Here is a 21961-nt window from a genome sequence, read left to right as displayed (position 1 = left end):
AAATGTGAAATGCTTGAATACTTCTCAGAGGTAAAGGTTCATGCACTTACACATCTTAACTCCCCAACCTCCACAATAAAAAAAAAGTGAGGCGAAGGCTGTTTTTTCTTTCAAAATGTATGAATTTTATTTTAATAGTTACTATACACCATGGGTAACAGACTCAAACAGCTGTTGTTTAATACTTGAAAAAATGTAAACGAATAGTAATATTGAGCAAAATAGGAGAAAATCACCACTTAACCACCATCTCTCGATTTCACTGATCACAATTTGACTTTTTCTCAGTCAAGCACTCGTTGCCAAAATCACCTTTAAAAATGAAGATTTGATGCTGTTGTGCAGCACGGTTCTTTTTGGCTGCTCTGGCTAATGTTTTTTTTTTTAGCCATCCTGGGAATTTCTAATAATTCCAGAGCTGTTAGGAAACCCTTTCCGAGATTGTACTGAACATTCAGCACCTGTTATCAATTTCAACCCTGCATATAATTCTACGTATTTGGTCAGAGCACTAATTAAATCGCAGTGGTCCCTGATTGTGTCCAGTCATGGCAACACAGGTACGGTAACATTAGGGTTTGGCAAGTTTTCACTATGCAGTGACACATGTTATAATTAGCTTTAATCGACCCAATGGAAAAGTGACATGAAAGCACAGCTTCAAATCGTACAAAACAGTTGCCTTGTCAGTATTCTGCTGGTTGGTACATATTGAACTCAGTTTGGCACCGAACTCATCACAAGACTTCTACGTTACATAACATCGACCATCTTTCTTTCCATCACAAGGACAGCAGAAGTATAATTGCCATCTAGTATGTTTGAGCGCTACCTTTTGACGTTTTTGTCCATCCCACTAATCACAGTTTCCTCATTTATATTCCGAGCCCCCGTGCACATGATGTTACAAAAATCCACTAACAACAAAGCAGTCTGCAAGCTTTGCCACACTCACGATATAGGGATGCGAGTGTCCAGGCGGTGGAGAGCATGCAATAGTCATCTTCAACATCTTCCTCTTCATCCACCTTTGGCTTTCACTTAAGGAAGTCCAAGACGGTGGGGGCGAGTGAAAAGATGACATTATAGCAAAATGGACATCAAGAAACAACCTTTTTTTTATGTTCTTTTTAACAGGGAATGACATTTTTTTTTCTCCACAAAAGAACATTTTTGTGCTTTGTCAAATGGTCTTACACATCCCTCTCCTAGATGATGTTGTTAATGGAGTGCTGACATTTAATCCCACGTCACCATAGGCACTGTGATGAACTAAATCATAACATGAGGAACAACAACAACAAAAGACAACAATGTTATCTATCAACTGTTATTCAACGAAAAGTACAACAAAGTCACATCTTATTAGAAAGAGTGTCACCAAATTTTGTGTTCCTCCCTTGAAATGTTTTGAACCGTTTGAGCCCCAACCTGCTTTATAAAACTGCTCATGGTAACGAAGAGATTTGCCCCTGAAAACAGGTTCCAAGTCCTTTAAATCCTTTTGCAGTTGGCAGTGAATGAACAGAACATTCTTTTGTTTTTTCTCTCCCCCAAAGTAGCTTGCTACTTCTTTTGGAATGGGCTTTCGATTAGACTTTCTCTCAGAGAGTAGCGCGGCTACTTTTCCAGTCAAACAAAGCGTGACAACCTCACTTCAAGTGTCCATAGTGAAGGAGAAGCACCAGTCTCCAACCCTCACTCAAGTTTTCCTCTCATCTTAAATATAGAGATTTCTTGCATTGATTTGCATTGAGTTCAGTGTTTCACAATACCTGCAGTCTCTGCCTCGTCATATCTTCAGAGGCTGTGCACTTAACGGCAGGTCCACTGAGACGTAATAAAAAAAAAAAAAAGACTACAAATGAGAACGAAATAAAGTGAACAGTCTGTCTCCCGCTTCAGATTTTGTGGTGCGGATTACATCTGGCGGGAGACGAGAGTGACGCGTAGCGACACCTGCTGGTGGCATGGTGGAATCAGACACAGCTCTCCCTGGTCTTGTTGTCCATGAGGAAAGAGTTGAGCTGGGAAACGTCCACCACCACCGCGTCTCGTTTGCTCAGGTGGACGTCTTTTAAGTGGTCCTCGTCACTTTGGTCCTTGGCAAAATTTACAAATACCTTGATGGGAGAAAGAGGAAGAAACATCAATAGATATATATCGTTTTTGATTTTGATGTGTTTATGTTATTAATGAATGGAAAAATAGATATGTTAAACACTCACAAATAGAATTGGATATTTAAGTTATGAAGTAGTGATGGACAAATGAAGCTTCATAAAAGCTTCATGAAGCACCTGTGATATTTTTTTGACTCCTCTAGATGGCACTCTTGTTTTTTCCCCCTCTGTTTATTTTTCCTTTCAGACATTTTATTACATCCGAAAAGAAAAATGGCTGACGGGTTGAAGCCGTGGCTTATTATACCCGTCCCCAAATACATTTTAGACGCATCAATCATTAAAGCCTTTATTTATAATTTTTTTAAAAAAATTTTTTATCTTTCTATCTTTTTTGTTTTGTTTAAGATTGAGTTGAAACGTAAACACTTTCCATTGTACTAGCCTTTACATTGAAACCAACAGTAACAACAACAACAACAAAAAAAAAAAAAAGAAAAAAGAGAGAGAGAGAGCAATGATGATGACATGTCAAATCGGTAAAATTACCGAATGAACAATACTGAGCTCTCCAGAGAAAAAAAAAAAAAAGAAAGGAAAAGAAACCAACAGCACCATCTAATGGAGTACAAAAATATCACAAGTGCTTCATGAAGCTTCATGTCATTTTCCCACCGCTCTTATAAAGGTAGACTTAAAAGAGCATTACTTGGTCTAGCGTGGTCTGAGAGACAGAGTAGTCCTCTATCCTGAGCGTCTCCTTGTTTGTGGCCAACAGGGAGAAGATGCGTGCGAGGGAGGTGAGGGAGGAGGGCAGTTGATACTGAAGCATGTTGCGATGTCTCTCCTTCAGTGTACTGCCGGGAAGTTCCCGCTCGATGAACTCCATCACCGGCCGCAGGTCTGGATCCGGTCCGGCCACCCTCAGGATGATGGTGTAACCATCTCCAAACCTGAAGACAAAGATGAGGACATGTTTTGTTGTATCATTTCATGCACACCCAAAATGGCTACTCAGTAACACTCCATTCCGTGGTCCCTGTCCCTCACCACATACACAATGAATGGGTTTGAATTCGCTAAATGCAGTGTGAAAAGGGCTTACTTGGAGTTTCAGAATCATACTTTATGTGATGTGACCATTTATTAGCGTTTCGACCACGAGGGGAGTTTTGTCGGTGAGATTTTCTGCAGTGATTCTTACCTGTTCTTCAGGTGCTGTACACTCCCCAGACAGCGGAACCTGCCATTGACCATGATGGCCATCCTGGTGCAAAGCGCTTCACACTCCTCCATGCTGTTAAAAAAAACAATTCCAGGTAAAAATGATGTGTGTTTGACAAAATATAGTTCAATCAATTACTCAACATGTGTTTTCAAATGTGATGTTAGTTTTGAAGTCTAACCTGTGGGAGGTGAGGACGACAGATCGTCCCTCTTTGATAATGCTCAGTATGGCGTTCCACAGGGCACGCCGTGCTTTCGGGTCCATGCCTGTTGTAGGTTCATCCTGTTAAATAGAAACACAAGGTATTCATTCAGACGATTTGTGTTTCATTATGGAAAATCGAGGTTGACTCGTGTTTGTGTGTGTTGTTTTCCTCTTACCAGGAACACAACAGGTGGTCCTCCAATGAGAGCAATGGCGGTGGACAGTTTCCGCATGTTGCCTCCACTGTAGCTACCTGCTGATTTGTCAACATACTTGACCAAACCCAACTTGCGAATGCCCCACTCCGCCACCTAGTAGAGAGAACCAAACATCAACCTTTTATCCCATTTGAACACTAACAAATGTGCATTCATGCAAAAATGTATATTTATTTTCACAATGCATATTTTTGAAATATAAGTATGATAACCATATTTACATTATATTTAGAAATATTTTGCATAAGCAAACAAAGCATCCGGTCAGTTTTTTTAACATTTACAAATGTCTAATCTAATGATGGACAAATGAAGCATCATAAAAGCTTCATGAAGCACTTGTGATATTTTTGACTCCTGTAGATGGCACTCTTGGTTAAAATGTAATCACTTTCCATTGCACCAGTCTTTATATTTAACCCAAGAGCACCATCTATAGGAGTATAAAAATGGTCGCAAATGCTTCATGATGCTTCATTTTCCCATCATTAGGTTTGTCTTGATGGGTGAAGGAATTCTCCCCTCTGGTTTTGCGTTCGTGTGTTTATTACTGACCTCACACACTTCCTTCTCAGGAACACCTCTGAGAATGGCGTAGAACTCAAGGTGCTCTCGTCCTGTCAGCAGGTCATTGATGGCATCAAACTGCGGACAGTAGCCCATGTTCTGATGCACCTCATCTATTTCTGTTGTTACACTGGAGTGAAGCGCACACACAAGGCAAAGTGTGAGTCATCATTTCCAACAAGCAGTTCTAAATGTCTTAATTGGAGCCCATACGGAGTACTCTTAGCATACCTCTTGCCTGCCAGGTATGCCTCTCCACTGGTAACCACCGAATCACCTGTTAGCATTTTGAACGTACTGGTTTTCCCTGCTCCATTGACTCCCAGCAAACCAAAACACTGAAAAAAAAAAAATGAACCATTTCACTATCATTTCATTGCCACAGGAAACCAGATCAGGATATACAGTATGAGCTTTCAAACTGTACTAGTGAGCTCTATGCCCGAGAAAAGAGTAAAAAAAAGTCCCTACCTCGCCTGGTGGAATGCCAACACATAGGCGGTCCACGGCGGGCTTCTGTTTGCGCTTATAAATCTTAGTGAGCTGACGAAGCTCCAAAATGTCCGTTTGCCCAGTACCACTGAGGATTCTCTGTCGTTCTCTGGCCACATCTTCATCCTCTTCTCCAATTGGCTTCAGGTGACTGGATGATGACCTGCAAAGACGATGTATAGAGGTGAGCTCACACTCATTCGGGCACCATGTAATGTAATTATATACAGAAAATGTAAGAATGCCTGAAAATGTAATAACATTTGTTTGTACTTAACTCGATGAAAAATTGAATAAAATCCAATACGGTGTTCCCTAATTTTACGCTGGGTTAGGTTTAAAAAAAAAAAGCCGCAATAAATGAAATCCGCGAAGTAGTTAGCTTTATGTTTTACATTTATCATAAATGTTTCAAGGCTCTAAAACCCCCTTCACCACACTTTTCTCATCGAGGCATTTACATTTTCTCACATTTCTCTTGTTTAAACATTCTCAATGTTCAAACCTTCATGAATTTTATAAAATAGGTACATTACTGTAAAAAAAAAAAAAAAAATAGCATGCAAAATTGCACTTTAAAAAAATCCGTGATACAGCGAGGCCCGCGAGGGAACACTGTAATGTAATTTTTTTAAAAGTCTGTGAGGCAGAGCAGTTCTAATCAAGTGGGCGGAGCTTTCTTTGATTAACTCTGTGCAAAGTTGGTTTAACACAAAATAATTAATCAATCAACTCTGTCAAATAACTCCAATACTGACCTCCATTTAAATCAAACCGTGTTAAAAATAGACATTGAAATAAACTCTGAAACATTTCACACCAAAATTTTAACACTCCAATTTTTTTTATGTCAATGTATATAACAGTCTTAGATTCTCAAAACACAAAATGTAGAACTTTGGATTGAAAATGAGCATATCTGTTACATGTAATATAATAAATCCCCAATAATTTAATAAGTTATTACATTCATCCATTATATTATGGGTAGTTACTCAAATTTGTTTTTATTAGGTTTTTGTGAAATTATGACATTATTGGGTTACATTTTTGATTGAGTTATGTGGAAATGTTACATTTTCATGATATTACTATAATACATCCCAAATTGGCCAAAATTGTGAATGTTTAAAAGGTCATACAAAAGGGAGTGTAGAATAGATTTTTTTCCGTGCACACACCTGGCCTTGATACAGAAGCGGTATTGGATGAGGATGGTGATGCAGAAGAAGATGACTCCCTCAATGGCCATTGCAAACAGGTTCTTTCCCACCATGTCCCAGGCCAGAGGGGAACGGAAACGGTTTTCCCCTAGAGACCCAAAACCATTTTTGTCAAAACCCACAAGAAATGTTTCCACAGTGGATAAGAAGTCACCCTGCTGTGCTTACCAAATCTCTCCAAAGCATCAGCCATTGCTTGATTCTTCACCATGTCAATCAGTCCTCGCCCCAGACAGAAGTGAGGGAAGATGAGAAATACGTTCTTCAGGATGTCATTGATACCACCGATCTCCTGACGGGAATCAAAACATTCTCAATCAATCATCAGGGTTCAGTATCAAAAACGTCCAAAACAAAAACTATTTGCTATGCATTTAATGGAATTAAAATGAGAAAGAAGTTGATATTTACATTGCCTCCAAACAGCTCCAGAACAAACGTGGACACGCTGCCGTTTATTCCTATCAGTATGTTGACACTGGTCAGAACCACGTAGGCTGTGCTGGGTATCTTAAAGAAGAATGAGGCTGGGTACATGAGAGGCGTGATGGACCATCTGGAAAAAAAGTAGAAAGGACACTTTGCAAAGCTGTGTTCGAGCATTTCGGGGCTTATTTATACAAAAATACTTTTATATGCTCCCACTTACCCATAAAGCAGCAGCAGCAAGGCCAGCACAGGCAAGTTGGTGGATGAGACGTAAGCATCTTGTTGGAAGCAGATGAAAATGATGATCACCAGTGTGGCGGGTACGATATAGTTACACTGTAAGAGGACAAAGACACACACAAAAAAAAAAAACTTGAGTAAGCTGCACTTATGAGAGAGGCTGCTTTCTAAGGTCAAATGATTGGAGAGGAATGTCATACCATGTCCCAAACAAAGTTGGCCAGCCAGTAGAGGAGAGGTTGCACTCCACTGATAAACTGCAAGTGTTTGGCCTTGTTCACCCTCTCCTGGATGAGAAAGACAACGAAGCTGGCAGGTACAAAGGACATGGCGAAGATCACGCAGATGGACACCAGCACATCCACTGATGTTGTCATTCTGAGGGAAAATATTTCAAGAACGAAAAGTCAGGTCATGAATTCATCTTTCTTGTTGGAAGGTCGGAATGATGTTGTTGTTTTAATTTACTCACAGGGCAACTTGTGACAGCTGCTCCTTGGTGAGGTTGAGGGGATGATTATACGCAGTGATACCAAACTTGGCGGGGTCTTCGCCAGCTGGAAGACTTGCTCGAAGGATGCCATTGTTCATCACATTTAGAAAAGAGCCAATACTGTGCCAGCCCTTGTTGTTGAACCAGATCTGTGAACAGATGGGACATCATGCTAGTTGTGTATTTGCAGTCACACTCACTAATTATTATTATTATTTTTTACAATGTACATGCGAGCGTGCACTAACCTTGACATTATTATTGGTGTCTAATCCTTGAATGAAGTTGGAGAGACTGCGGAGGAAACGATCTGCTGCGGTTCCCTAGAGATGGTGGGTGAGGAAGACAGACTTTGAGGTGCGGTCTTTGTCTTAATATCTTTTCCATATTGTATAATTTATGTGTTGATATATTGATGTTTACAAGCAGTGTTTGAAGCCCATTTGTCTGAAATCTCTTACCCTTTCTAGATGAAAGCGCCGTCGCAGTTGAGCAATTGCCTCATCGATCTCGTCTCTATGGGCTGGAAGCTGAGAGCCTCTGGCGCCAAGCGAGAAGCCGCCATATCTGTGCACGGATGAGTTATTTTAATACCAGAGACAATCCACATTCATGCTCTCAAGAGGGATTAAATGTCGGCTGAGGTACCTGAACTCGTTGACCCAAATCTTGTTCTTCAGGCTGTGAGATGTGATGGAAACAAAACACAGGTGTGTTAATAACCACTTCCTCACACGTCAAGGAAAAGCAATTTAAAAGCAAAATAATACAGAAACAATAATTGAATGTGTAATGAGTGTCACCTTTTGCCAATGATCTGAGCGTAGGTCTTCACCAGATAATCTGACACGTTTCTGCCGGTCAAATTCTGAAGCGTGTCTTTGTCGTTGAGCTTCATCTGAATACAAACCGCGTAAATTAGAAATATGGCAGCATTTTAGTCATTGATACAGTAACTTCATAATAATTCATAAAATTTTGTTAAAATTAAAAAGATGTACTGTACTGTAAAAAATGAGTGTGATATTGATTTGTGTTGAGGCCATTTTTCTGCCACTAGATGGCATAATTGCATTTGTAAGACATTGGTGACAGCTCAGTGCATTTTTCTTTTCATACTGTAGTAAGAGTTATCTAATCTTTAATATGAAGTCTTGTGAAATTCTGCACATTTTTAAAATTATTATTACATTTATTACTGCTAAATTTTGACGTGGACGTGTCTGCTGTGTTGTGACTGGAATTCTCCCAGTACAGAAAACAAATTAACACACAAATTTTGACACCCCTAATTTTTACATATGAAAAGAGCAATATAAATACAATTTGATTTGATTTACAATTTAAGCAGCTAACCTGTATATTATATGGCCTCACTAACCTGTGGAGGTGGTAGGCCCCCTGCACCAGCTGGACATTCCGGCAGCATCCTTTTGCGCCCCTCGCAGCTGCACTCGCACAGAGGCGATGGATTCTCCATGGACCAGTTGCCGTTGTCGAACATGTCCTTCACACTTTGAGGTACTTGTGAAATCAACCAGTCATCTTCCACGGTGGCACACGACGTGTCCCTGCATGTAGGCACATTCAAACATGTGATGTGAGTTTACAAAGTGAAAGTAAAATTCACATGATTGATTCTGTTTATAGTTATGACTCACAAAATGGATTCTCCATCCATGCAGCGTGTTCCAAATCCTGGTTTGTCTATCAAAGCTCCCAGTAGTTTGTCGGTATAAGGGTCCTCGGGTATGTCATTACTGTAAAGACACAAATTACTTGAGTTTCATGTGTGTTTGTGCCTTGTCACATTATTCAGCTGAATATGCATGATGACAAAGAATGTGTTTCCAAGCAGTTATTTTCATACACAGTATATATATATAATTGATAGATGAACATACCTGACAAAGGTAAACTGCTCTCCATACATGCTGGGCTGCAGAGCCAAGCTGGGGTACTTTCCAAATGGAGGAACAATTAAGCTGAACACCAGTGCAATACACACAAACACAGCTGGGAGGACAATCTAGAGGGGGAAAAAAACATTGAGTATTTGTTAAAACTAAAACACAGACAACAGGGTTTCCCTCAGTGCTTTAAAGGCCCGGATATATATATACAGTATATATAAAAGTCTCATCATACCTGTGCAAAAAAGCCTTTCCTGGACCGTTGAGCATAGAGGAATCTTTTCCAGAGTAGTGCCACAAACTGTTGACGCTTCAGACTCCAGCCTTTGACTTGGTACGAGCCTTTACCATCACTGCCACTAAGCCAGTCAGTCTCACGAGACTCTGTGAACACACAGCAGACACATGAGCAAACATGCAAACCTTTATTATCTAAGATGATGTTTTTTTGCATTTACGGATGATAACAAATACTTCTGCTGGGTCACCTTCAGAGTCGTTGAAATCAAATTCATCTTCAGTGAAGGGCTTCAAGCAGCTCTGATGGTCTCCAAACGCATGGCGGCGACGTGTCCTCGTAGGCACGACTCCATCTGCAAACATGTCATGACATGTTTGCCATGTTTCCTTACACAGCTGTTGAACATTTTTCTTTGATCATAAATCCCACCTGAAAGTTCCACAGAATCAACTCCACTGTCCTCAGCCACTTTCAAGAAAATCTAAAAGAAAATCATTAAAATGTTGATCATTAAGTCACATAAGACAAATCCCATCCATATCATTCCACATTGAATTGTTCCGTACCTCCTCTAGGGTTGTGTCTGATATGCCATAACTTGATATTCCAAGGTCGGTGAGACGGTCATCAAGCTCATGGAAGAGCTCTACAAAGGCTCCATCTTTAGCTGACTGATAGGGCAGAATATAAGTGAGCTCATGTCCGAGGTCCTCCACCAGGCGAGCCTCTGAGACATGCTTGAAAATCACGCTTGAGATGAGGGAAACATCTGAAAGCAAGAGTGTATGGTTTTAGTTTCATTTTTTAATTTAATTTGTTAAAACACAGTGCTTTTTTTTTTTTCTCCTACCGATGGTGGTGGTTTCACTCTCTGGTTCACTGCCAAGGCCTGCATCTGAACTGCTCTCAGACACATTATCCTCCTAAGTGGATGAAATGATAGTTACAGTAAGTAAAACAAGACTGACTCATCATAAGTGAGACAAACACACGCCCTCCTACCTTCTCAGCTTTCTTATTGTAAGAGACGGTGCTTGCGGAATTCCTGCAGGACTGGAGTGCCAAGTCGTAGTCTCGCTTTACCAAGGTCAGGTAGTAGCCGGTGCCCAATTGGGTCTTCAGGAAGAGTGAGGATCCGACGGCGCATAGCTTGCCGTGGGAGATGATGGCGATGCGGTCACCCAAGATGTCAGCCTCATCCATGTGATGGGTGGACAGGAGGATGGTGCGGCCTGACAGAGGGATAACAATCTTGCTTGGTCATATCAACATTGACGTTTTTATCTAATCCGATGTAAAACTTCCCTTTTCGATGTTTAAGCCTTGGCGGAGGTCTGCACTCATACTGGTATTTTTCCCTTACCTTGTCGGTATTTAAGAAGCAGGTCCCAGATGCCCCGGCGTGCATAGGGGTCAACTCCAGCTGTGGGTTCATCCAAGATCACAACTTTTGAGCCACCAACGAAAGCCAACGCCACTGACAATTTCCGCTGCATCCCACCTGAATTGAAAGCAAGTGCCGTTAAGATCACCGACTAGCAAGCTAATTTACATAAAACATTTTTGGTATGGTAAAAGTAAAACTGAGCTGACCAGAAAGCGTGCTGGTGCATGATTTTCGCTTATGAGGCAATCCAACATCATTGACAATTTGCTCCATTTCGGCCTTCACAATTTCCTCAGGCAGCCCCTTCAGTCGAGCATAGAACCAGATGTGCTCTTCCACTGTGAGCCTGCATTCACATCAACCGGATCAGTGCCAATTTCCAGGAAGAGCAAAAAGCTCGCTAATGAAATTACCATTTTCCCATGAACACAATATACTGGGAGTACTTACATGCTGAAAAGCACATTGTGCTGGGGGCAGACACCCAGATTCTGCCTGATGGTACTAAGCTCCGAGCGAATATCTTTGCCTAAGATGTAGGCTGTTCCTGAAGTGGGCGGGAACAACCCCGTTAGGATTGACCTAACCAAAAAAAACAACAACAACAAAAAGCAGGGGCAGGTTAGTCAATTGCCTCTTAGAATGGGAACATTTGATTTGGATGTTGCCTTACATTGTTGTGGTCTTGCCAGCTCCATTGTGACCCAGGAAGGAGGTAATCTGTCCTTCGTAGAATCTCAGGGAGAGACCATCCACTGCCAGCTTTTTTCCATGACTGTAGATTTTTACCAGGTTCTTGATGTAAACACCTGGTTCTATGTGGCTTGGCTCCTCCTCTATGCACACAGCTGGAAACACAAAACACTGTATCAGCATGGTTTTGTCACATGAGTAAAAAAAAGATGAAAACACATTTGTACCATCAGCGTTGCCTTTCTTAGACAAAGGAGTCGAGAAGTTCTGGCTCTGTTTCTCGCCACACCAGTATGTCCGTGTAAAAGGGAAATACCAAGGCCTGGGGATTCCATACTGGCCTGTGATGGAAATATTTGCATTGTCTTTTAGGATGTTTTCACCAATGTTTCTGATTTACAACATCAACTGATTTGCAGAAAAATAGTCAAACATCAATTATAAGGAGACTCACCGGGAAACACAGCCTCAATGTACCATGTCATTACTCCATACAGCACAGCATCAAAGAGCATGAGACAGATGGAGGTGGTCAGATTGTAACTGTCCTCCTCCAGGGGGCTCGCCAGCAAGTTGGACCACTGGATTCCCACACCTTGCTCTTCAAACAGTGACAAGTACTCACAGCCAAATCCAAAAGCTACAGGAGACAGCAGGCTCTGGGAAGAGAATGGAAAACACGACCAAAAGTTCATGCTCAGAGAACATTATTCCACAAACAAGGTGTTGTGGAGGGATATCAAACTGTATCCACTTACCACAACAATTTTTGCTGCATATCCCACGTAGTCTTGCCAGGCAACACACAGCACGTAGGGCAGGTAGAGGGTGAAGTAGATGATCCCACCACAGGCCGCTGCCAAGTTGGCACGAGAGAACAACGTGCTGATAAGGAAGCACTGCATGATGGTTACCACGCCGAAAGAGCTCAGGAACAAAAAGACCACGCCTGAGTCGCTGTAAGGGAGCAAGTTGCCGAGCTGACAGGAGGGAAGGGAAAAAAATAAGATAATATTATTTACAGTTACATTCAAGGATTTCTTAAAAATGTTTCAAAATACTCATCATTTCTACAGCCTGATTGATTTTGGTGTGTTTGTACTAACCTTCAACAACATGACCAGCAAGCCGGCGCTGATCAGCAGTGGAATCAAACTGCTGATGAACCAGCTCAGCCACAAAATGCCGTTGTTGAGTCCCATGATCCTCATGGTCTCCTTGAGCCGGGCCTCCTTCTCGTAGACCACCCCCTTGATGATGATGGCCACCGAGTACATCCATGCCAGCGTCATGAACAGAGGCATGGAGCGACTCATCACCCGCAGAAAACTACAAAAACAAGTAAGAACCAAAATCTATTTAACTTGCCTAATAAACCCCTGACAACAAAAGTGAGTACACCCCTGAGTACAATAAGTCTTTTTTCCTCCCTCAGTGTCATGTGACTCATTAGTGTTACATATAATACTTACATGTCATCAACATAGCAAGGGTAGGGCATCTGCTGTATATAGATTCCAGTCTTTTCCTTGGTGCCTGTCACAGCTCGGATGATTCCCTGTTCTATCACATCCTGCAGGTAGGAGAATCCGCCCCAGATGTACCGCAAGTCCTCGAAAGGGTCTGCCCGGGGACCGGGATCCCAGTAACTGCAAACCACAAAATTCAATAGGTATTTGTCACTCAAGATGACTAAAAATAAAAAATAAAAAAATAAAAATAAAAAATGAGAGCAATGATGATGACATGTCAAATCGGCAAAATTACCGAATGAACAATACTGAGCTCTCCAGAAATAATAATAATAATAATAATAATAATAAAAAAAAAAGGTTGACTTGAATGGCACTTCAAATGTGATAAGAAACGTGTCTCTTTTACCCATCCTTGATCTTGTTGGTCCTCTCAACATTATCGATGTCCATGCGGATTTTGTAGTTGACTTTGGGAGGCAGGTGAGAGCTGTTGCTATGGGAGATGTCCGGGAACACAATCCCTGCCCAGAACTTCTGGTTGTCAAGTAGACTCATGGATTTGTTGACCAGGCGCTCCTCGTTTGCTACTGGCTCCAGTTTGTCAAGGTTCACACACTGATTGGGAAAGAGGGAAAGGAGGGTTATGGTAAGACTTTAATTTCTTGACAATAGGTTATATGTGACATCACTAGTTTAAACATGACATTTTGATCAATAATACATTTTTGGAATATGAGTTATGCTGCAAAATCCAGCTGTTTTTATCCATTTCAGGGGGCGGCCATTTTGCCATTTGCTCTCGACTGAAGATGACATCACAGTTGCTCAGGGATCAAGCAACGACCAATCACAGCTCGCCTGTTTTCTGAAGTTACCAGAGACCTGAGCATACGTGATGTGGCAAATATATATATAGATATATATATATAGATATTGATAAAAACGGCTGGATTTTGCTGCTTAACTCATATTCCACTAACACAATATTAACCAGAATATCACATTTACACTAGTGGGTCTGAATAGAACATAATGTCAAGAAATTTTTTGGGGGGGTTGACTTCTCCTTTGAGTAAATAAGACAAGAATCCACAAAATATAATTGTATTGTTAACTAGTCTATAAGGTGTGCTAAACATACATTACATGGTCTTTGAATAGACACTACATGAGCAAAGTAGGAGCTGAGCCTCTTAACCGATTTAAGCTGTGTCTGAGAGAACAGTGAGTTCAAAACCTTAAGAAAAGGCAGCATGAGCACTGCGGGCATGACACTTTGTTTTAACTGTTAGACCTTGACATCGTCCTAGTGAGGCTATATAAATAAAGTTGAGTTCAGTTGAGTTGAGGAAAGACAAGCATGTATTATGTGAGCTCCTTAGGAAGGAGGTGGATCCAACCAAGTAGGCCAATAGGTCGAGATATTGTTTACAGTTGTGCATGACAGTGCCTATGCTATGCTTTTCTGATGCAGATCCATACTGAAGTCAATGCTATTTTCCACATGTGGGAATGATGTGGATTAATACACTCTGGCTTTATGACTTTAGATGGTGCATTTGTATCATGAATCTAAAGGAGACCAAAAGCTAGTCCGGATTTTATTGTACAGTTTGTGCTGTAATCTGAGCATTCTTACTGAGAAGAAGTAAGTTGCAAGGCTATTTGCTGACATTAACAACTGAATTAGAGAAGCCTTCGATAAATTTATCCCTGACACAGATAAATAAGACACACACAAGAAGGCCCTTTCACAACCCCCGGCTAATGTTTGTTGGCAGCGCTATATAATGGCTTTTTTGTTAAGGCTGGGCATGCTGACCCAGTGAACATAGAAAGAGACAACATCATAAATCGATTCACATACTCACATAAGTGCTTCAAAACAAAGTTAACAAGATTAGCTAAATGGCGAATGAGGAATCCGTTTATTGCCTTATTGAGTTTCTCCTTGCATATTGACCTAAATGAGAACTCATTTGTAAAGTAGAGAAAATGGTTCGTCTGTGCTTTGGCTAGCTGCAGACTGAGATAGTTAACTCTTTGCATTACTGTATATTATATGAGCAATTGTGTATTTTATATGACGTATTTTTTGATCATACCGACCTCCATGAAGCGGGTGATGGTCTGTATGGCCTGGTCGGTTTCATTGAAGACATCCCTCCAGGTGTATGCTGATCCAGCTGATCTTTGGTCAGATGAAGATTTGGCAAGGAAGTGCGACACATTGGACACCCGCCACTCAGTCCCGCTGAGTTGGGTGTTCAAGAAAGTGGCACTGGCGTTATTTTGGAGCAGCGTCTGCATGAAAATTGGGATGTATATGATTTAATACATAGATTGAGTTTTGTTTAAAACATTAGAAATTTCCTTTTGTCATCCTTTGTTTCAAATGGAAGGCAGAAACAAACAGTCGGCACATGCTTATGGCTAACTTCAGACCTAAAAACAATAGACTACTAGAAAATGATATATTGTATGTGCTGTATGTTTGTTTTGCTGCTTATAATAGGTATTAAGTCAAGTGACTTTTTAAATGATTGTTTGTTTTCAGATGTAATTCAAACATTGACACTAGGTGGCAGTGTTGAATGTGCAACCTTGAAGAAGAAGTCAAGACCAACCATTTTGTGAGTATGCCATCTGGGACATCCTAAATAAAAATAAATAAATAATAATAATTTAAATTAATATTTAGTATTTAATTCCCCATGAATCTGCCTTCAATCATATTTAAGAGTCATTGCAAATCTAGTAGAATAGTTAGCATATTAGATTTTTTTTTTTTTACAGATTAGTTAGAAAGCAACATTTTTAAATTGGATCTCTGCAATAATCTCCGATATTTGTCTTTTATGTTTATCAGGAAAGAAAACAGACTAGTGCTCTTTTTCTCTGCCTTCTTTTCACATAGGGTGACAATAAAACTTGGTGGGGGAAAAGTTAACATTTGCAATATGAGATCATAACAAAGTAATGCCTGTAGGGGTTTTTGATACTCAATTCAAGAAAGCACCTCATGACACTGATCACTGTCACAAATATAAAGGAATAATATGCAAAGGTATTCTGTCAGTGTAGCCCACTCACCCTGACCAAGTCCATTTCTTCACTGTTCTCCATAAAGTTCCACACTTTTGGCTTCATCTCATCCCACATCCCACCCAGGTCCCTCAAAAGGCCGAGCTCCTGGAAGGTCTTGTTCACCTGGAAAACGCAAACCCACACATTAATCACCATTCAGTAGAGATGAGCTTCAACAAAAATTCATGACTTCTTGTAGGCGTATACCTCTTGGATTATCCTCTGCGTGGCTGGAGTATCTGGAGTGTACAGGATCTTTCCCACCAGCAGAGGCTTTAGAGCTCTCCAAATCATCCTGGATATGGGGCTCGACTCCAGTCTCCGCATCATGGTGTTGCAATAAGGAGCTTGACAAAAAAAGCCACAAAACATTTTACAACTATTGACCATCATTTCAAACAACTTTTCAATAAGAGCAACCCTGCACACTTACTGGATGTATTGTCATAGGTGGAAAGGGGCTCGTTGTCGCTGTCATTGCCATGGTTTCCAAACAGCGCCTTGTAGTTGTTATCTTCATACCAATTGAGAGACTTGATTTTGAGGCCGCCTCCTTCTGGGTGGCCGCAGACAATGCGCGACACAGCCTGGTACATCTGATTCGGTGAGCCCGTGGCATTGGTAGTGAGATAGAGGATCTCCTTTCGCATATCTTTCCAACTCTTCATGCTCTCAAGCTGTTGATAGAGACATAACATGTCAGCATAAACAACAGGAAGCATGCTTGGATGATCTTGGTATGAAAGAACTTAAAAGGGGAAATTTCCCCCAAAATTTTCTTTACAATAGTATGTTCTGTGTAGTCCCGCTAGTCTAAACATGGCATTCTGGTTAATATTGCCTTTGTGGAATATGAATTAAGCAGCAAAATCATTTTTATCCTTCTCAGTGGGCGGCCATTTTGCCACTTGCTGTCAACTGACAATGGCATCACAGTTATCAGGGCTCCGGAAACGACCAATCACGGTTCAGTTTGTGGACGTCACATGATCAAACTCGAAAAACAGGTGAACTCTGATAGGTTGTTACTGGAGCCCTGAGCAACTCTGATATCACGTTCAGACAGCAAATGGCAAAATGGCCGCCCCCTGATATGGGGAAAACCGATAGATGATTGCGGTGGACATGACATATTTGTGTGTTTAAACCAATAAAAACGCATCATTTGGATGATGACAACACTTCTGGTTCATGATTGGAACTTAGCTAAGCAATCACAAACGCAAGTTGATTTTCATGATGTTCATGTTAAAAATGTTACATATTAGCTTGGTAAGTTTACAACACGTTACCACTATAACAAATAAAAACATCAGATAAACCCCCAATTTTTCCTCCTGTTGTTCTTATGTGGGAAAAGAGTCAACTAAAAAGAAAAAAAAGCCTAGCAGAAAAAATGCGGTTCTGAAGGGCTTAAGAGCTCCAACTGTAACCTCATTTAACACCTAGGGAATGAACTGGACCACAGATTGTGAGCCATTGGCTTTCAGGTCAGTGATCAACTCATTTTGCTTGTAAGATGTACACATTTTGATGAATTAGGGAATGTAATAGACAACACATACACACTCATAATCTAAGCACAAACATTCAACTGGTAAGAAACAGCTATGGTGTGAATATTTAAACATAAAATATATGATCTTTAAGGGTTAAGATGATGAAAGAAACAAAATGTACTGGTGAAAGGTATCAAATTACCTTACAGGCACGGAGCAAAAGTGTCAATATTTGACCATCAAATATCTTAAAGGCATAATTTCCTATCAACATAATTGAACGTTCAATATGTCAAATCACCCTCCAGGAACACAACAAAGTCACCAGAGGTCTGTTTTAAAAAAAAAAAACACCTTGGTGCTTGTTTTTTCTCGCATCTCATCCACTGTAAAGGTCATGACAATCAGATGCCAGTAACCCCATGTGCACACTATCAAGTGTCACAACATAGGCTGGTGAGAGTGAGAGTCTGTGAACCCTATTTTGAAGTTACTGGTGGTCATGAGCGGCACTATGAATGGTATTCCAGACATGGCGCTGTGTGTGTGAGTGCTGTGGGGGGGCTCTGCGGGGTGGAGACACTTGGTAGTCAGCCAGACGGTGATAAATCTCCAGTCTTATCTGCTGTTCTGTAGTGTGTGGACCCTGATAATATAATATGCGCAGGCTCGTGTGACACTTGCATTCTATTGATAGTGTTTGAAAGGATTGTGTGCTCAAACGCTCTTATTATAATTGAATAGATTATGATGTGCTGTAGGTTTCATCATTCATTATAACCAAGCCTGTTATGGTTATTGCAGTGTAGTAAAGCCTACTTGACAAGGAAATATGCTTGCAGTATTTTGTTACTTCAACCCATCTTGAGTTGCCAGGTTTTAAGTCTATTAAGTGTACTAATTGTTAATATGTTTTAATATTATTAATTTTCATACACAGTTTAGCATAAAGCTTGGTCTAACAAATGGGCGTTTGCGCCGTTATGGGAGTGAACACAGACAAACTTGTTTCCCAACCAATGGAAGCGGCTCCCCTCATTCCCTTTCAATTCAGCGCATGTGGTCTACATGAAGGACTCGCTGGAGTCCTAGCAAGAGATCAGAGTGCGCAAAGTACAATTAAAAGGAACTGCAAGAAGCTCTTCACTTGTTGACCACCTTCCTTCCATGGTCGTGCGTCCTTGTGTGACAAACTCACATATCCCACCCACAGGTGTGTTTTGCTGAAGGGGGTGCTTTTAAAAATGATGATAATTGTCAAAACGGGGGGGCTTTAGGACCCAGATGCGGGAAGGCAGAGCAAGGAGGCAGAGGTGTAGTCCAAAAAATAAAGGGATTTAATTTCTATTGACAAAGAGGTTTTAATTTCAAATCAAAAAAAAGCTAACTTCAAAGTACAAAACAACTGGAACTAACAAAACCTGAAGCAAAACATGAAAAAACAACTAAGGCGAGACTAACAACATGACATGGATCCGGATAAGGCAAAGAGGTCAGCGTGACGTGGCGAAAGACTTACGAATGTGGCAACAGCAAAAAAACATGAACTTGAACTTGAACTAGAACTAGAACTTGGGAGGGAACCGAAAACAGGCAGCATGACATGAGGACAAACGTACATACCACAATGCACCAACACAGACAGAGGAGAGACAGCAGACTAAATACACCAACACTAATGACGCAACAAGACACACCTGGACCAGACACAAGTGGCTGAGGGCACTGATTGGACAACACAAGGAAGGGCAAGGTCACAATTAACAAGACAAGGAAAGCAGAAACTGAACATGACAGAACCAAAACATGACAGAACCAAAACATGACAATAATAATGATAATAATTCATCCGATGAATTAACTTCTACAATGATTCAGAGGGCTCAATGCATGTCATATTTAGGAATGAAATATCATGACATCCACCACATACGTACGCGAGGTTCAGAATCTGCCTGCTTGCGCCTCGAGCAAATCCACAAAAACCTGTGCCACAACTTAGACCTGCCTTTATGTAGTCTAATATCTACTCTTCCTGTCACCAAATTGTCAGATGCGCCAAGGGTGTGTAATGGAAAACGGCCTCAGTCCACTGGAACGTCAGAGTCCCAAATACGGCAAACTAGATTTGCCACGGCATGAAAATGAAGATGCGTCAGTTTTTACACCGAGCGCACATGCGCATGTATACAAAAATAAAGCCCACAGTGGTAGGTTTTGTTTAGCTGTTGCTGTTTTTTTTCAACCACACTTTATTCTGATTTTGCTGTTTTATATTTTGTTTAAAATGTGCTCACATGCAATTGTCACGTTTGTCTGGTTTCCTTCATTTCCTTTTTACAGCATATAACTAGGTGAGCAGACAGACACCAGTTGAGAAACAAGTCACCACAAGTTCTGCATTAATTGTATTATGTCACCAACTCGTGACAGGGAAGGAATGAAGGGGTGGGGGTGTAGGCTTTTTGTGTACCGTAACAAAGAGAGAAGGGGGAAGAGGGGGAAGCTTTGTGTCCCTGAGTGTGAATTAGAGGTTACTTGAGTTCATGATATATAACCGTCACTCTAAAGAAATGACACAGGTTTGAGCTACCAGAAACATATGAGTAAATATTCAAGGGAGAAAAGCAAATCCTCACATACAGGGAAGACGCAGGAGGCGCAAGAACAAAGAGAGGTTATTATCGGTCATTCTCATTATAGGCCAACCTCTGCAGGCTCCGCAAGTACTTTGTTATTATACTGACAAATGACACTTAGGGCACACACACTGTTCTGACATGCATGGTTGTTTCAGAACAAACAACACTTTTTTTTTCTTGGTTGAATCATTTCCAACTACAGTATTTGTTTATTTCACTGCATGCACTACTTATTCTGTTTTTGCTCAATTTGTCCACAACAAATTCATCAAGAGGAACCTTCATCTCACAAAACTGAATGTGCACATACATGAAACACACACGATCTTTGCTCACAGTCGCATCAAACCACCACTCTGGATGCAGGCTACTACTGGCTGTGTCCTTATTGATGCTACAGAGTCCAAAATGTGGAATAGTCTCCATGGGCAGCAATTTTGTAAGACTGAGTAAATGTCATTTTCTCTGCGCCACAATGGTTATGTTAGCCTGGTTGAGCGGGCGAGTCACACGCACACGCCCGCACACACACTTGGGCAGCTTGTTATGCCCCATAATAACCTCCTACGAGCAGTTTGTCCGAGGTTACCTCAGTTCATCTGCATCATCCAGCTGTATAAGTCAGAACCACCTTGATATGATAATTCAGTGCATTGATAAATAATTGAATATTGCACCTGTTTACCATTATCAACAAGAAGAAAATGAGGATAAGGTTTAATACTAGACCTCTATTTTAAAACAGTTATGTGTACTTTCTATGACTTTTAATGGCGGTGAATCAAATTGACTGTGTTCACGCCCACAACGGCACCAAAATGGCCTTTAAAAAAAAAATGCACCCACTTGCCCGCATCTGTGAAAATACCAACACAAATTCTAACCCATAGACTTAGCCTAGATTCACACTTTTTGTTCACAATTTGTTCTTTTTATGTGGTACAAAAATACATGTGACTTCTAATGTGAACAAAATGCGTCTGTGAAGTGACACACGAGTAAAAAAACATAATGTCATGTGGCATAGTGTCATGTTTGGCTTTTGATGACAAATAGGTCGGTGCGACCTGAGGATGTCAGAGGCCTGGGTCAGATTTGAAACAAATCTGAATTGTACCATGTACATTGCATGAAAAAATTAATAATTAAATACAAAATCAAAATTGACCTGCAGTGTGATCATAGCCTTAGATTGTGACTCGTGCTAGAGTTGTGCCAGGCATGGGAATAGAGCTCAGAGTGTCGTGAAGTTCTGGGTTCAAATTTCGGGCCTGAATGGCTTTTCACCGGCGACTGGTGTTTGTTTGAATGCGAAATGGATGGAGGAATTTCATGGTGCATATCATTTCATTCCATTGCAATGGTTCCAGAACAGTATCCAAGTTATTTCTTCTTGATAAAGTACACATTTTGACAATGCTGCAGTGAGGAAGCCAAGTAGTCATGTTTACATATTAAACGACAAATATGTTTTATTCAGCATGGTTCAGTGATTAGAGAATGACATTTTCTAAATGTTTTTGGTAAGGTCACACTTCTTTTTGGCTTGTTAAGCATCAGGTGAAAAAATAAAGCAAAGGTTACATGAGGGCATCGCTGCATTATGCCAGTCTCAACTAACCCTTAACCCACGCAATCAGCTTTGTATCAAAACGCTCAACAGCTCTTACAAAACAAAAATGCTCTTTCATTTCTGGTTTGGCTCAACATGTTTGAACCCCAAACACGGCCAAACGGGATGAATGCTAGGCGAGAATGTATTAAGTTCATGGAAACCTTTCCCTATCTTCAACAGTTTGCAAAACAT

The 21961-nt window shown here is 40.8% G+C and overlaps 1 protein-coding gene across 2 annotated transcripts in view; it reads right to left on the bottom strand.

Moving 5' to 3' along the window:
• Positions 1–101: 101 nt before the first annotated feature.
• Positions 102–21961, bottom strand: part of LOC144055118 (phospholipid-transporting ATPase ABCA1-like) — a 34217-nt gene continuing 12357 nt past the window's right edge. The window contains exons 9-49 of one of the 2 annotated variants that reach the window (XM_077570827.1): positions 16447–16690; positions 16221–16360; positions 16020–16136; positions 15036–15230; positions 13333–13541; positions 12924–13100; positions 12558–12780; positions 12210–12431; positions 11906–12110; positions 11679–11792; positions 11432–11606; positions 11209–11340; positions 10965–11104; positions 10735–10872; positions 10374–10603; positions 10222–10294; positions 9938–10140; positions 9801–9852; positions 9619–9723; positions 9366–9514; positions 9122–9246; positions 8879–8977; positions 8599–8788; positions 8021–8115; positions 7866–7898; positions 7679–7784; positions 7466–7540; positions 7197–7366; positions 6925–7102; positions 6705–6820; positions 6467–6611; positions 6224–6347; positions 6014–6143; positions 4812–4995; positions 4572–4678; positions 4329–4470; positions 3732–3866; positions 3530–3633; positions 3328–3420; positions 2833–3076; positions 102–2123 (exon numbers count right to left, since the gene is read on the bottom strand). In XM_077570827.1, coding sequence (XP_077426953.1) covers positions 1980–2123; positions 2833–3076; positions 3328–3420; positions 3530–3633; positions 3732–3866; positions 4329–4470; positions 4572–4678; positions 4812–4995; positions 6014–6143; positions 6224–6347; positions 6467–6611; positions 6705–6820; positions 6925–7102; positions 7197–7366; positions 7466–7540; positions 7679–7784; positions 7866–7898; positions 8021–8115; positions 8599–8788; positions 8879–8977; positions 9122–9246; positions 9366–9514; positions 9619–9723; positions 9801–9852; positions 9938–10140; positions 10222–10294; positions 10374–10603; positions 10735–10872; positions 10965–11104; positions 11209–11340; positions 11432–11606; positions 11679–11792; positions 11906–12110; positions 12210–12431; positions 12558–12780; positions 12924–13100; positions 13333–13541; positions 15036–15230; positions 16020–16136; positions 16221–16360; positions 16447–16690 — 5982 coding nt within the window. In that variant the 3' untranslated portion in view covers positions 102–1979. Of the gene's footprint in view, positions 2124–2832; positions 3077–3327; positions 3421–3529; positions 3634–3731; positions 3867–4328; positions 4471–4571; positions 4679–4811; positions 4996–6013; positions 6144–6223; positions 6348–6466; positions 6612–6704; positions 6821–6924; positions 7103–7196; positions 7367–7465; positions 7541–7678; positions 7785–7865; positions 7899–8020; positions 8116–8598; positions 8789–8878; positions 8978–9121; positions 9247–9365; positions 9515–9618; positions 9724–9800; positions 9853–9937; positions 10141–10221; positions 10295–10373; positions 10604–10734; positions 10873–10964; positions 11105–11208; positions 11341–11431; positions 11793–11905; positions 12111–12209; positions 12432–12557; positions 12781–12923; positions 13101–13332; positions 13542–15035; positions 15231–16019; positions 16137–16220; positions 16361–16446; positions 16691–21961 lie in introns of both variants that reach the window. The other variant, XM_077570826.1, reaches the window with a different exon arrangement.

Source organism: Vanacampus margaritifer, chromosome 7, assembly GCF_051991255.1.
Source record: "Vanacampus margaritifer isolate UIUO_Vmar chromosome 7, RoL_Vmar_1.0, whole genome shotgun sequence".
Classification (NCBI taxonomy): Eukaryota; Metazoa; Chordata; class Actinopteri; order Syngnathiformes; family Syngnathidae; genus Vanacampus; species Vanacampus margaritifer.
Note: the sequence above shows the minus strand (reverse complement) of the source record. Positions and strands in the feature narration are given on the sequence as shown.